At 40.3% G+C, this 16,108-nt stretch overlaps 1 protein-coding gene across 3 annotated transcripts in view; it reads left to right on the top strand.

Moving 5' to 3' along the window:
• ARID4A (AT-rich interaction domain 4A) overlaps positions 1-16,108 on the top strand; it is a 70,467-nt gene that overhangs the window by 29,173 nt on the left and 25,186 nt on the right. For all 3 annotated transcript variants that reach the window (XM_048851994.2, XM_048851991.2, XM_048851990.2), the window contains exons 10-11: positions 575-648; positions 5,994-6,160. In XM_048851994.2, the coding sequence (XP_048707951.1) occupies positions 575-648; positions 5,994-6,160 (241 nt within the window). The remainder of the gene's footprint in view (positions 1-574; positions 649-5,993; positions 6,161-16,108) is intronic.

Below are 16,108 nucleotides of genomic sequence, written 5' to 3'. Positions count from 1 at the left end.
GTCCTCTCCCTCCAAAGTCCTCAACCATATCCTCTATCACACCACCTGCTAACATGTCTTCCTTTGTCATCCCACCACTTCTTAACATGACATCTAACTAACATGGACAAAAGCAAGGAAATGTAGAGATAAAACTTTGTTTCTACTGTATATTGGTGCTACAGACGTTAACTGTTTGAGTGATTGAGAGTAATGGCAAACTATCTGGCCGAAGTTTTAATTTCCTTGATAGTATGTTATGGGTTTTAAAAGAAAAAATTAAGAATATTTTAAATATTTTTATCTTTAAAAATATAACAGCTCTGTAACTATAACAGATTAAATTATCATTTTTAATTAAAAAGGCACTTTTGATGATTTTGGGAATGAAGATTGGGAGTTTCTATGTTATTGCTAGTATATATTGTGTTAGTGCATATGTCCGCTGATGCTTTATGTATAATTATAAAGGACCTTATTGTTGAAAGTGAATGAAGGGTCTTGAATTTTGAGAAACCACTTTTTTCATAAATGGAGTACTACTTGACTTATTCCTATTTTATTATATTTTATTAAATACTTTCCTCTCTTTCAGTTATTCAATAGCAAGAAAGGACATCAAAGAACTAGATGTAAACCTATCAAAATCTGATCTGTCTGCTAAAAAAGGTATATTAGAATAAGTCTTCTCTGGTTTCAAAAACAAATCAGTTGTGTAATGCAATATTGAACCTTCTGCTGAGATGTGACCAGACTTAACTGCTTTCAGTTTACCATTGGAGGTTACAGTGAATACTAATAATACTGCTATATACTGTATGCTACGACTTAGCATTTTAACAGTGCTTTGCTAAGAAGCATTGGCAGCTATTGCTTCATACTTAAGATGGTAACCAAGCTTCCATTATAAGTCTGATTTATTTGGGGAGGGGAGTTCCCTCTCTAAAATCCACCCAAGTTATATTGGCCTCCAAATTGGTAGGATATGCATGGACTTGAGGTAGAAATATTCTACTGAGTTTGAAGTACCTTTATACACAGGATTCCTGAATTATGGCACTCTAAAAATAGAGCTTTTCACTAGAATTCAAAAAGTCTCCTTTGTTATTGTTTTCCTTATGGAGGCTTCTTAATGGAAAGAGAATTTTACCTCCAAAAGTAGGGAAGGGTAGGGAAGGACTTGTATGTCACAGGAGGGCTTGCCAAGCGAGGGCTTGTCCACAAAGAGTCTTCTGCAAACCACAGGAGGTTCATCAGTTACAGAAGCCATGGAGGTATTAGTGCTCCCCAAACCTTCTACAACAACACTGAGCAGGTCCTTGGTGTTCCCACCCCTATCTATTTTAGGTACTTGTATGGCCCCCATTACTGTAGTATCCAAGTGCCTTACAGTCTTTAATGTATTTATCCTTACAAACACCTGTGTGAGCAAGGACAGTTATCCCCATTTTACAGTCGGGGAACTGAGGCACAGAGAGACTAAGTGACATGCCCAGGATTACACAGGAAGTCTGTGGTGGAGCTGGAAACAGCTTGAGTCTCTAGAATCCCAGACTAGCACCGCTAATCATTGGACCATCTTTCCTCTGCTTCTTCCGCACTCCCCAACCAAAAATCAGCCTCTCCTGCTCCCTGCCAAATTCCTGTGCCTCACAGGTTCACAAGCTTGAGTCCAAAAAGACTTACTGGGGCACTGATGCAGGTACCCAGGTGAAGCCCTATTCCACCATCCCAAAGATCTGCAGGAGGCTGGCTGTATTAAGTGAACATTAATGAGCGTGAGGAAGGTATACATTAGTGAGTCTCAGGGAGTTGGGAGGGTATGGGGGAATCTCCACTCTGCTCCCCAGCCCCATATTGGGAATAGTTTAAAAAAAAAAAAGCAATATCCATACAAAACCACTAAAATTATAGTGTGGATGCCTATCAGTGGGTTTAGATGTGTATTGCCTTAATAACATTAGAGTTTGAAACACAAAATCCAAACCCTAGAAACCAAATATGTTCATAGGGAAGATTGCCTTGCTTGAGAAATACAGTCATATTGCCTTAACTCAACCCCCTGGGGATGCTCTGAGGGGAATAAAGAAACTTCTACTATATTATCACCCATATCAATTTATTTTAAAACCCTACAGTCATACATGATCCATACTGAAGAATTATAGGCAAATGGGCATACTGAAGGCAGGTTTCAGAGGAACAGCCGTGTTAGTCTGTATTCGCAAAAAGAAAAGGAGTACTTGTGGCACCTTAGAGACTAACCAATTTATTTGAGCATGAGCTTTCGTGAGCCACAGCTCACTTCATCAGATGTGTACCGTGGAAACTGCAGCAGACTTTATATACACACAGAGAATATGAAACAATACCTCCTCCCACCCCACTGTCCTGCTGGTAATAACTTATCTAAAGTGATCAACAGGTGGGCCATTTCCAGCACAAATCCAGGTTTTCTCACCCTCCACCCCCCCACACAAATTCACTCTCCTGCTGGTGCTAGCCCATCCAAAGTGACAACTCTTTACATAATCAAGTCGGGCTATTTCCTGCATAGATCCAGGTTTTCTCACTTCCCCCCCACCCCCATACACACACAAACTCACTCTCCTGCTGGTAATAGCTCATCTAAACTGACCACTCTCCAAGTTTAAATCCAAGTTAAACCAGAATATCTGGGGGGGGGGGGGGGGTTAGGAAAAAACAAGAGGAAACAGGCTACCTTGCATAATGACTTAGCCACTCCCAGTCTCTATTTAAGCCTAAATTAATAGTATCCAATTTGCAAATGAATTCCAATTCAGCAGTTTCTCGCTGGAGTCTGGATTTGAAGTTTTTTTGTTTTAAGATAGCGACCTTCATGTCTGTGATTGCGTGACCAGAGAGATTGAAGTGTTCTCCGACTGGTTTATGAATGTTCTAATTCTTGACATCTGATTTGTGTCCATTTATTCTTTTACGTAGAGACTGTCCAGTTTGACCAATGTACATGGCAGAGGGGCATTGCTGGCACATGATGGCATATATCACATTGGTGGATGTGCAGGTGAACGAGCCTCTGATAGTGTGGCTGATGTTATTAGGCCCTGTGATGGTGTCCCCTGAATAGATATGTGGGCACAATTGGCAACGGGCTTTGTTGCAAGGATAAGTTCCTGGGTTAGTGGTTCTGTTGTGTGGTATGTGGTTGTTGGTGAGTATTTGCTTCAGGTTGCGGGGCTGTCTGTAGGCAAGGACTGGCCTGTCTCCCAAGACTTGTGAGAGTGTTGGGTCATCCTTTAGGATAGGTTGTAGATCCTTAATAATGCGTTGGAGGGGTTTTAGTTGGGGGCTGAAGGTGACCGCTAGTGGCGTTCTGTTATTTTCTTTGTTAGGCCTGTCCTGTAGTAGGTAACTTCTGGGAACTCTTCTGGCTCTCTCAATCTGTTTCTTTACTTCTGCAGGTGGGTATTGTAGTTGTAAGAAAGCTTGACAGAGATCTTGTAGGTGTTTGTCTCTGTCTGAGGGGTTGGAGCAAATGCGGTTGTATCGCAGAGCTTGGCTGTAGACGATGGATCGTGTGGTGTGGTCAGGGTGAAAGCTGGAGGCATGCAGGTAGGAATAGCGGTCAGTAGGTTCCCGGTATAGGGTGGTGTTTATGTGGCCATTGTTAATTAGCACTGTAGTGTCCAGGAAGTGGATCTCTCGTGTGGACTGGACCAGGCTGAGGTTGGTGGTGGGATGGAAATTGTTGAAATCATGGTGGAATTCCTCAAGGGCTTCTTTTCCATGGGTCCAGATGATGAAGATGTCATCAATATAGCGCAAGTAGAGTAGGGGCTTTAGGGGACGAGAGCTGAGGAAGCGTTGTTCTAAATCAGCCATAAAAATGTTGGCATACTGTGGGGCCATGCGGGTACCCATAGCAGTGCCGCTGATCTGAAGGTATACATTGTCCCCAAATGTGAAATAGTTACGGGTAAGGACAAAGTCACAAAGTTCAGCCACCAGGTTAGCCGTGACATTATCGGGGATAGTGTTCCTGACGGCTTGTAGTCCATCTTTGTGTGGAATGTTGGTGTAGAGGGCTTCTACATCCATAGTAGCCAGGATGGTGTTATCAGGAAGATCACCGATGGATTGAAGTTTCCTCAGGAAGTCAGTGGTGTCTCGAAGGTAGCTGGGAGTGCTGGTAGCGTAGGGCCTGAGGAGGGAGTCTACATAGCCAGACAATCCTGCTGTCAGGGTGCCAATGCCTGAGATGATGGGGCGCCCAGAAAATAACAGAACGCCACTAGCGGTCACCTTCAGCCCCCAACTAAAACCCCTCCAACGCATTATTAAGGATCTACAACCTATCCTAAAGGATGACCCAACACTCTCACAAGTCTTGGGAGACAGGCCAGTCCTTGCCTACAGACAGCCCCGCAACCTGAAGCAAATACTCACCAACAACCACATACCACACAACAGAACCACTAACCCAGGAACTTATCCTTGCAACAAAGCCCGTTGCCAATTGTGCCCACATATCTATTCAGGGGACACCATCACAGGGCCTAATAACATCAGCCACACTATCAGAGGCTCGTTCACCTGCACATCCACCAATGTGATATATGCCATCATGTGCCAGCAATGCCCCTCTGCCATGTACATTGGTCAAACTGGACAGTCTCTACGTAAAAGAATAAATGGACACAAATCAGATGTCAAGAATTAGAACATTCATAAACCAGTCGGAGAACACTTCAATCTCTCTGGTCACGCAATCACAGACATGAAGGTCGCTATCTTAAAACAAAAAAACTTCAAATCCAGACTCCAGCGAGAAACTGCTGAATTGGAATTCATTTGCAAATTGGATACTATTAATTTAGGCTTAAATAGAGACTGGGAGTGGCTAAGTCATTATGCAAGGTAGCCTGTTTCCTCTTGTTTTTTCCTAACCCCCCCCCCCCCCCCCAGATATTCTGGTTTAACTTGGATTTAAACTTGGAGAGTGGTCAGTTTAGATGAGCTATTACCAGCAGGAGAGTGAGTTTGTGTGTGTATGGGGGTGGGGGGGAAGTGAGAAAACCTGGATCTATGCAGGAAATAGCCCGACTTGATTATGTAAAGAGTTGTCACTTTGGATGGGCTAGCACCAGCAGGAGAGTGAATTTGTGTGGGGGGGTGGAGGGTGAGAAAACCTGGATTTGTGCTGGAAATGGCCCACCTGTTGATCACTTTAGATAAGCTATTACCAGCAGGACAGTGGGGTGGGAGGAGGTATTGTTTCATATTCTCTGTGTGTATATAAAGTCTGCTGCAGTTTCCACGGTACACATCTGATGAAGTGAGCTGTGGCTCACGAAAGCTCATGCTCAAATAAATTGGTTAGTCTCTAAGGTGCCACAAGTACTCCTTTTCTTTATACTGAAGGCAGTCATTCATTCCTTACCATTAAATGTCTTATCCTACAAAGTGCTGAGCTCACTCAAAGCCTCTCATACAAGGCACATATGCCTTGATCATGAAATTAGAGCACTAATACTGTATTAAAAGAGCAAATGATAATGTGGTGAGAAATCATCACGCTTGGCATAAGAGACATGTATGTATGAAGCAAGTATTTCAACCAGTGTTTTGTGATGCTTGTTTCTGATAAAGTTGGATGTAAGGTGAAGATGATAACTCTGCCCTCAAGGTGCCTGCCTAAGATAACATTGTACTTGTCAAATAGCACCTAAGTTAACTCTGAATTCCATGGATTTCCAGTATTTGGGTTTTTAATCTAACACTCTTGAAAACTAAAATCTGCTCATACTGTGAAGATGTGCTTGCAACCTTAGGATGGAGTTAAGTTTTTGTGTGGGGATAAATGATAGTATTTAAATTTTTAATTAACTTTTCACCACCTATTGACAATTCACCTCTGAATTTTCCTCCCCACTTTCTTTATAATTTGAAAAAAGAAGAAAAATGAGGAATATTTTGTAATTTACATCATTTTGAGTCTTAGTACCTTGAACACTAGACATTTTCCTCTGTAGGGTTACAGGAAGCAAGCACTTTCTTAAACACAAAAGCTGTTCCTGATAACTGGAAAATGGATATGAGTGAAATTCTGGAGTCCTCCAGCAGTGATGAGGAAGATGGAGCTGCTGCAGAGAGTGATGAAGAGGAAGACAAAGTGGAAGAAAAGGAGGAAGAAGTAGTGGTAAGTCTCTTTTTATATTAGAAACAATTATGCAGTTAGAAATGGCAGATACAGAATTTAAATGTCCAAGGACATTTTAGTTACCAGATTTGTGATCTCAAACTTGGCTTACTCACTTTTGAGTTTTCAGACCTGTTTATCCTCCCTTCACAACTCTCTTTAGTGGTATCTGTGTGCAACTGCAGATAGTCTGCCATTATCCAATGCATAAATCTGAGACAAATCTCAGAAATAAATCAGAAAACATTGTTGGAGAGGGTCTGGGTAAGAAATATGCAGATAGAGAAAGGAAATAAAAATTAAAATTTGATACATGTCTGAATAATAACCTAGTGCTGATTTAAAGTATAACATGTTTCTAAAATCCAAGATCCTCTTGAATGAAGAATACTTCCCGTCAGAGAAGGTACTAAAATGCCAAAATAAAAATATCGGCATAGTAGAGGAAAGTGGTAGATGGATGGATTGTGCCCTGTTATAACTTATTTGTTAGCTATCTAAGAACCTCAGAATCTTATGCTAATTATCTTTGTAGACAATATTTCAGTAAAGCTTTCTTTAAATATTAAAATGTTTTAAGTTATGGAATGGTAATGTTAGTGTCTGTTTAATATATGCCTTAAATTCAATACAAGTGTCTGTGTCACAGAAGAATTGATAAAATGATCCAGTTACTCAGTTTCCATAAAGTAAAGCATCATCTGTCCTTATGTCATCAAAAATGAATTTATGGAATTTCCTTTAATTTTTATCTGGTTTTAAATCTTACAGAATTAGATTTACTTGCAAACAAAATATTTCTTTGTAAGTTTGTGTACCATACATGGAACTAGGAGATTCATTATATAGAAAAGGAAAGTAAACTTTCTGTTTTTAAAGAGGGTCAAATATCGTTTCCCTTTCACTTCCCCTGTAGTATGTGGTTTTGTCACACTGAAAACAGAATGGCTGTTCATACTTGGAGGCAGGCTGCCTACAGTGTTGCCATAGTAACATTCTGTTGGTTTCAAGTGAGCATGCTCAGGAAAGAGAGGAAGATTTAGCAGAGGCTTGGCAGCCTGCCAGTGAGGCTTGCCAGATGCTTTGAAATGGACTGTCTCTTTCTTTTCCTTTCATGTAATGTCTGATTTTTATATGGAAGAGAATGTAAGTAATGCTATATAACTGCGGATGTCGTGCAGTGAGAGAGAAAGAAAGCAAATATTTGGAAGTCAGGATGAAATATGTCCAGGCACTGGGCAGATTAGGTAGAAGGGAAATATAACCATTTTTCAGTTGAGAGAAAATGCAGCTCATAGGTAAGGAGTTTGTGTTTTAATCTGAAACGTTAACATTTTTCATTATTAAGAATGTGGATTTGACTTGGAGTTCAAGGTTTCTGATTTGCGAACAATGTGGTATAGCATGTAGCCAAGGGTAAATGTTTCCTTGTTTAAAACAATAAAATAAAAACCTATTTTTAGACATTAATGTTGTGCCTTAGTAATAGTGTTCTGAAAAATGGAGTAGTTTTCCATATGAAAATATTGATATGGTTAGATAAATGTGAGGATGAATGTGCATAGAATATGAAATCCCACTGGTTTTTTTCCTCTGTATGTAGTGATAAGAATTGAATAGGCCACATTTTGCAGGGTGTGAACTGTTGCAGTCTGCGTTGATCTGTACTAACGTTTGTTAAAATTGCATACTCCCGGTCAGTTTTGGGTTTTTTTGTTTTTAAAGAAAAAAGATGGCTTTATCGGCTTCTGGTATAATTTTTTGTGTTATTTTACAATGGATGTTGTCTAAAAGTGCAGTATGCTTCAAACAAAGAAGGGGGAGGGGTAGCTTTGTTTAAAAACAAAACAGCATTCCTATAAAACAAATGGGGTTTTCATTTCTGATTCTAAGAAAATAATCTGTTGATCAAGGAAAGGGAGGTAAAGCATTCCAGAGATGTAGATATGTCAGTAGGAAAAGCTGTAGTATCCATTGTTTCCAGGTGACAAGTAGGGATGTAAAGATAAAGGGATCATAAAGCTATCTAGTGGAGCATAGATATTTTTATTTTTATTTTTTTAGATTGTCTGAGCAGAGCCGTCATTCTCGACCATAAAGTCAAAATCTTGATTATTCTGTTATAATAGTCTAATCTTAAATATTTAATTGTGGGCAAAGCTCAATATTTCTGCTAAAGAGAGAATTTAGGAATTGTGATTTTTTTTTTTTTTCCTTTAAGGGTTTTCTTCAAAACGTCACTAATCTGGGATGCAGACCTAAGGCAGCCAATGAATAAAAGACTGTTGCCTTGGCTATGTATGATTATAAATATTGAATCACTCAAATTTTAATCAAGGTCAAAATAACCTCATTCCTCCTTCTGTCAGAATATCCTTCAATGTATCTTCTGTTTTGGGACTCTGAGTCAGTCTGTTCTATTTTTTTAAAATTTACCATGGTGGTGCAGTAATGGCCTAGCTGCCAACAGGCATGGAAGGCCTTTCTCAGATAAATGACATGGAGTCCCCTTAACTCTGCAAATATATATTTAGTACATACCCAGCATATTGTCAGTCAAATCCAAAGGATGGTATTATTATGGAGTCAGAACAGTTGCTTGTGATTATAGAACCTAATGTAGTTGCTTGTGATTGTAGAACCTAGTATGTTCTCACAGCTGGATTAGGATCCATAATTTTGCTTTGACACACTGTAGGTTTTTTTTGGTTTTTTTGTGATTGATTTGGTAGTGGTGCAGTACAACGGAGTAATTTAGGATAAGCACCAAGGTATTGTGGTGTTGCTGCATAGTCTTTTCAGGATCTGAGAGTATGGGATCAACATGGTGGTACCCAGATGATTATCTCTCCTGTTGGAGGTAACTTTATGAGTGTGGAATTCTTTACAGTTGGCAGTGCAGGAGGAAGATCTGGAGATAGCTTTGGCATTGACATCTGTATTAAATTTTAGAAGAACATTAACATGTATCATGTTGCAGAATGAGTTTCTCAAAAGATTAAATTTATGAGACTTTTTTGCAGTAATTTCAAAATACTGCATAGCAGCCCTAAGTTATTGTATTGCTTTCAACTTACAATTGGATGCTTATTTAAGTAATGAAACTGACTTTTTGTTACTATTATTTTTGCTTTTCCTTTTGGTTGAATAAGGTAACTTTTCCCATTTGGAAGTGAGTGGTTGGTTTGAATATAACCACTGGTCTGTTGGCTATAACCTTTTGTATTCAATTTGTAAATTTAAAAATCTGAAGTACGAGTGTGCTAGATACATATTTGGATGTAGCAGCCATTCTGAGGATAAATTGGAACTGAAGGTATAAATTTGAAACTCTTCTATATCATTGTCTGCTTTGAAAACATTCCAGAAGCTAAAGGTCTGTCTCTAATATGCATGTCTTATTAAAAATCAAAAATATGTACAACCATATTATTTCTTGTACTTATACTCTTCTGTCAAGGAAGATGGCAATGGCTAGTTGTTTACCAGTAAATAAAAATGTCCAATGATTAACTTTTTCCTTGTCCTGTGTTTAAAGGGGAGAGTGCCTGCAGCTTGCAGTTTGATCTTTTGAGTCTCTTTGGACATTCTTCCTGTGGACAAATCAAGCCCTGTTCATGCATTTAGTTAAAATATATATATATTCCTTTTGTTGAGTCAGAAGCAACAAAAGGAATTCCTATACGTCGAACGTATGCATTTGATTTTATGTGTAGGATTCAGAGAGTTACAGTAAGACATAATATTAAATGATGATTGGATCAAAGGGCAAGTGCTTTGGAGGGTGGGGCGTTGTGGGAAGGGAGGAATGGTGTATAAGGCCCTCAGTGTTCAGGTTTGGACAGTGTACCGTGACTGAATTTAACTGCTATTGCCCCTGAGGAGGTAGTGTTTTTGTTTTATTATCCCTTTGGATTTTTCATCCTTTTAAATTTTTAGAAGCATGAAGAGTTAAGAACATAAAAACAGTGCTAGCTAGATCGCTCCCTCAGTGTCTCCCACTCAAGAGGGATTGGCTAGCAGACCTGCATCTTTTTCATGGAGAGTCTTCCTAATGGGAGATATTGCAGAAGCTGGCCAGTTCACCTCATGGGAGAAATGGGGGGAACAGGTCACCATGCTGGCCATCTTTAAAGGTGTCTGTCTCATATGAGATCAGAAGTAAGTTGTTTTCCATTTGAAAATGAAATTTTGGTGCCTAACTCGTTTCCTGCTGTTTGAAAATAAGAACTGCAAGTTCCAGGAGGATGTGGTGGCAGAGGGTGGGCTCTGTTCTTGGGGCAGTGGCAAGCACCTGGTCAAACTCCTTGTAACAGGGGCATATATTTTTAGGTCAAATTATAGATTTCTTGTCACATGAATTTACCCTACTGAAATCTTCAACTGGGGGGAAAGATGGTCCAATTAAACAATGACTCTGAGGAGTTTTTTTTTTTCAAAATAAGACACGTTCTAATGAAGTCAAATTCCTAAATGCTGAATCAGGAGCGTGGTGTAGCATGCACTTTTTCCAACACCCTTCAGATCTCTGTTTCTCAGAAAGGCAACAATATACTATAAGAGATAGAAAGTGTAATTAAAATAGAAAAGTTGCTACCTAGAAAGTTTCATATGATACTTCCAGATTTGCAGATATATATAAAAAATGGATGAAGTGTTCATCATTTTCCTGTGTGAAATTAGTTGTTTGGTCAAAGTCTACTTCCCAATGGACAGGTATTTGCATCATAAATATCACCACAGTTGGCACCCTTGTTGGCACTCTGAGCAGACAAACCAGTGACTGAATGGGCATGATGGCTGGATTACCTTTTAGCCTATAGAGGAGGTGTCATCCAGTTAGCACTGAGTCACGTCACTGCCCACCAGCAGTGCAAGAAAGCTTTCCCTGCTATACCTGCTCTGTGGATAAGTAGAGGATTTCAGTCCTAAGGATTTTCATTCCTGGACCTTTCACCAGCATTGAATTTACATTGGGTGGGGGATGAGGGGAGGGGAGGTGGAAATATTTGAAACCCATGAATTACATTTTAAAAATAGAGATTTGGGATTCTTGTACATGACTAGCGACTTCTAATGCTGCTTCCAAATTGCCACTATTCCCAGACTTCTCTAATGTGTAAATGATTTTCAGAGGGAAGATAAAAATGTTATCTGAAGCAGTCCATCTCTGGTGTCAAGTGCATGTGTTTTAAGGTAGCATATAAAATCTGACTCTAAAAATTGCATACAAGAATATCACAGTTCTCGCTGAATAGTTTTGAAAACAGCTTCCTTAAGATACATGGATTTCCATAGCAGGTAAGTAGCCATGATAAATGTAATACCACACAATATATATTTAAAAGTGACAAATTCACTAATCTAAATTAACTCATTTGTCCAAGATTTCTGATTACTGTTTGAGTTTGTGGTTTATAGTGCACCCTGTTGTAAAATTAGACATTTTATATACAGTTTTCATCTTCAAAGTTCTATATGAACGTTGTAGTCTTATAATACCCTTCTGAGTTACCTATATTATCCCCATTGTACAGATAAGATGAGGCAGAGAGACGTTAAAAGATTGAAGGTATGTAGCAAATTGTCAAACCTGTAGGGTTCTTGGTTCCCATTCTTCTGTGTAGAGCACCAGATCATGCTTCTCTCTACCTTTTCATTTGCCCATCATGTTATGAGTTTTTACAGGGAGAGCCCCTCTTATAAAGGAACTTTGCAATATGAGTAGAACTAAAAACTTAAAACAACTGTTGTCTTCAGTTGGTGTCAAATTGCAAGTTGTTGCAGTAATTTTAATCGTTTAAATTGTCTTTACTTCATCAAATCCAATATCAGAAAGCAAATCTGTGGTTGACAAATTTACATGTAAATTTAAATTTACTAATTTAATTTAGTCTCTAAACAACTCTAGAATAATTCAATTACAATAACTTGTGGACTTGTTTTGATCTTACTGTATTCACATTCTTCTGAGCCTTGGTTACCATATCATATTGTTCTGCCTCCTAGATTGGTTCTATTTTCCCTTCAGGAAGTTCATAGTGTGATTGGTCAAGCAATAACACTAAAGAAAAAGTTTCAGAGTAGCAGCCATGTTAGTCTGTATTCGCAAAAAGAAAAGGAGTACTTGTGGCACCTTAGAGACTAACAAATTTATTTGAGCATAAGCTTTCGTGAGCCAAAGCTCACTTCATCGGATGCAGGCATCTGATGAAGTGAGCTGTAGCTCATGAAAGCTTATGCTCAAATAAATTTGTTAGTCTCTAAGGTGCCACAAGTACTCCTTTTTCTTTTTACTGAGGAAAAAGATATTTATATATCTTAATCTACAATACTGTAGTCTATATATTGTAACAACTTGAAATAGCCAAAATTTTGAAGGATTTTGATATCGATCCTGAATTAAAGATTCTGTAGTCTGAGCACTGCTACTCTTTTTATATTAAACTGTCCATGCTCTCAAAGATATTAATGTCTGAAATTTTTCTTCATTTTGGACAGCAAACCAGTGGGCTTCTTTGTTTTGGTTTGGGTTTTTTTGGTCTGTCAGTTCTACAGGTTAAGACCAACTGAGTTGGTTACAGTTACAAGAGCTGTAACTTCTGGTTTGAAGAGTAGGCGATAGGCCAGGATGTCAGGGCTATGTTTCCTTTCTCATTTGAATCCATAGAAGTGTTCAAGGCTGACACAACTATTGCTGAACATATGGGGCATGAAGCAGGGCACACTAAAATCTGTGGGAGTTGGCTGTAGACTTCTGTGGGCATTGGATCAGGCTCATAGTGATTGTTTGCTTTGCGAGCTCCTACACTGTCAGGTTAAATAAAACACATACATGATTACTAGCAATACAGGGATTAAGAAAGGTACTCTGAGACACAGTGGGGTAGGGGTGTATAGTTTACAGAGAAATCATGTAATTATTGTTGGTTTTGAATAACTGCAAATTATATCTAACTGTCATGATGGAAAAAAAATTTAGTAATTTGACCAGATTTTTTGTTCAACTTAAACCCTCACAACATTTTTTGGGCTCTTCTTGCTACAACTAAGAGCACTCTGACCAAGCAGAATAGAAGTATTCTGAATTAAAACCATCTTTACTAACAGAAATATTTAATTAAAATAAAAACTCCCTGTGTTGCATTTGATTATATGTAATGAGTGAGCAATAAATATTTCAGTTCTGAACTCTGTAAATTAATTTAAGTGGCCACTTGTGAACAGGTTTGGCCTCTTCTTTGAACTAAATCATTAGGCCTCATTCACCCTTGATTAGAGCCTCTTTGTGGAAAAAGGATGTAAATGAGAAACTAAACTACTGTGGAACTGGAAATTTTCACAGAAAATTATTTTCACAAATTTTATATATGAAATTCTGAAGCCTTCCAGTGAAAATATTTGGACTTGAGAAGAGGTGCCTAGGAAATCACAGGAACAACACTGTGATCCACGAAGCCCGAGTTAGGTGCCTAGACTCCCCATACAGTGAATGGGCCTAGGAAATCACAGGAACAACACTGTGATCCACGAAGCCCGAGTTAGGTGCCTAGACTCCCTATACAGTGAATGGGCTTTAGAATGTGATCCACAAAAGCCAGCATTCTACGCGGGGACATACCTAAACTAGCCCAGGGGAGATGCCAACTAAAGGAGTATGTCTTGCTTCCTGCCCCTCTCAAGGAGGTAGGCACCTAACTCGAGGCTGCAGGGAGGTGTCTCTCTCTGCTTGTGATCCACAGTTGGGAACCTTCTCCAGGAGTCAGGCAGCGTAAGTGCCAAAGTTGTTTCTTGTGAGAGTAAGTTAGGTGTCTGCCTAACTCCACCCAAAATAGCAGGAGGAGGTGGCAGTGGTGGTGCCCACCTTATCATCTTTAGTTCAGTGGTTAGAGCACTCACTCAGGATGTGGGAGACCCTGTTCAAATCCTCTCTCTTGGGAGAGTGCTCTAACCACTGAGATGTTGGATATTCTGAAGAGGGGCTCCCTCAATTTTTCCTGTTTAAAGCTTTTGCACCCTGTATAAATAATTAGTCATTGGAGCAGGGTACTGGGCCTTCGGTCTCCCACATCCCATGTGGGAGCTATGACCACTGAACTATAGAGTCATTCAAACTCTCTCTCTCTGACCCAGTGACTCTTATTATTTATACACAGTGGAACAGCCAACAGGAGAGACTAAGAGCGCCCCACAGTAGAATATCCCAGGGGTTCTCAAACTTCATTGTACCACAGTCCCCTTCTGACAACAAAAATTACTTCACAACCCCAGGAGGGAGGACCAAAGCCTGAGCCCCACTGCCCTGGGTGGGGGGGCCAAAGCTGAAGCTCAAGAGCTTCAGCCCCTGGCAGGGGGCTTGTAACTTGAGCCCCTCCGACCAGTGCTGAAGCCCTCGGGCCCCAGAAGTCTAAGCCAGTCCTGGTGACCACGTTCAAAGGGGGTCCCGACCCACAGTTTGAGAACAGCTGGAATATCCCAGAGCTAAATGGCTAGAATACTTTCCTGAGAGGTAGGATTCAAATAGGGGTCTCCCTTCTTCCCGAGTGGCAGGGGAAGAGAACTTGGGGGTCTCAGGGTATGTCTACACTTCAATAAAAAACCTGTGGCACAGAGTCTGAGAGCCAGGGTCAGCTGACTTGGGCTCAGGCTGTGGGACTAAAAATAGCAATGTAGACTTCAGGCTCAGTGTGGGCTCTGAGACCCATCCCCTTCATGAGGTCTCATATCTCAAATTCCAGCCCGAGCCTGAACATCTACAGTGCAGTTTTAGAGCCCTGCAGCCCAAGCCCTGCAAGCCTAGGCCAGCTATGATCATACCCTGGGTTTTTTATTGCAGTGTAGGTATACCCTCATGTGCCAAATGAGTGCTCTAACCACTGTGCTAAAAGTTATAAGGTGGAGTATTGCTGCCACCATCACCACCACCTCCTGTCAGATTTTGAATGAGACCTTATCTGGTAGGTGGTCTCTTAAGCACATCTACTGGACTGGGCCCTTGTTAGGAGGGCAAATGCTGATCTTCCCCTGGTTTGTATAAAACTCTGGATGCCTCGACACCTAGAATGAGGCTGCAGTGTGTGTGCCTTGAGGCAGAAACCATCTGGGACGCGGGACATTTACTCTGAAAATATAGGTGCTTGGGTGAGTTTAGGCCCTAACAGGGTTCGGCGGGAGTTCTGTGGATTGCAGTGGAGCCTGAAGCTGGGACTTGTGTGCCTGTGTACCTTTGTGGATCTGAGCCTCTGTGCCTATATTCATCTGTAAAACAGGAATAATAAAGCTTCCTTTGTTTTGTCTATTCATACTGTAAGCTTTTCAGGGAAGGACTGTCTCTCTCAATGTGTAACATCTAGCAAAATGGGGCCCCAATTGGTTGAGGCGATCATGACAGAAATAATAATTCATCCCTCCTCATCTCTCAGGAGCAAGGGTGTTCCCTTAGGGACATTAAGTTCGTGAAGCCTGGAGGGCAGTTGATAATTGAAATGAAACCCTGCTTCAGAACAGCAGGTGATGTCCTGGGAACCACTTGCACCCAAGATACACAGAGAGGGGGTAAGGATAGCATATAGATAGCCTAATGTGAAATGCTCTCCAGAATCAACTCGTGAGTCTGTTTCACCTGGTCTGCTGTCCAGTGATTGGCCAATTAGGTGCATCGACTGTCCTAACTCTTCCTTCTGTTTTCCACGCTCCCCATGGATAGTCACTTACTTGGTCTTCCTTCTCCTGTTCCCTTGGGATGTACAGTTTTTCATCTTTGCCTTTTGTTTAACTTCAGGAGAAGATACTGAGAGACTGTTATTATTTAAGTCTCTGCTCATGGAAGAGCTATTTCTAACCTACAGTTTCATTGTTTTAGTTTTGGGGATATGTTCACAAGAGTAAACAGTTCAAGGTGGAAGTGCTTCTGAATTTTGAACATCTGTAGATATCTAGCATTTATAG

This window comes from Caretta caretta, chromosome 6 (genome assembly GCF_965140235.1).
Source record: "Caretta caretta isolate rCarCar2 chromosome 6, rCarCar1.hap1, whole genome shotgun sequence".
NCBI classification, from domain to species: domain Eukaryota; kingdom Metazoa; phylum Chordata; order Testudines; family Cheloniidae; genus Caretta; species Caretta caretta.
Note: the sequence above shows the minus strand (reverse complement) of the source record. Positions and strands in the feature narration are given on the sequence as shown.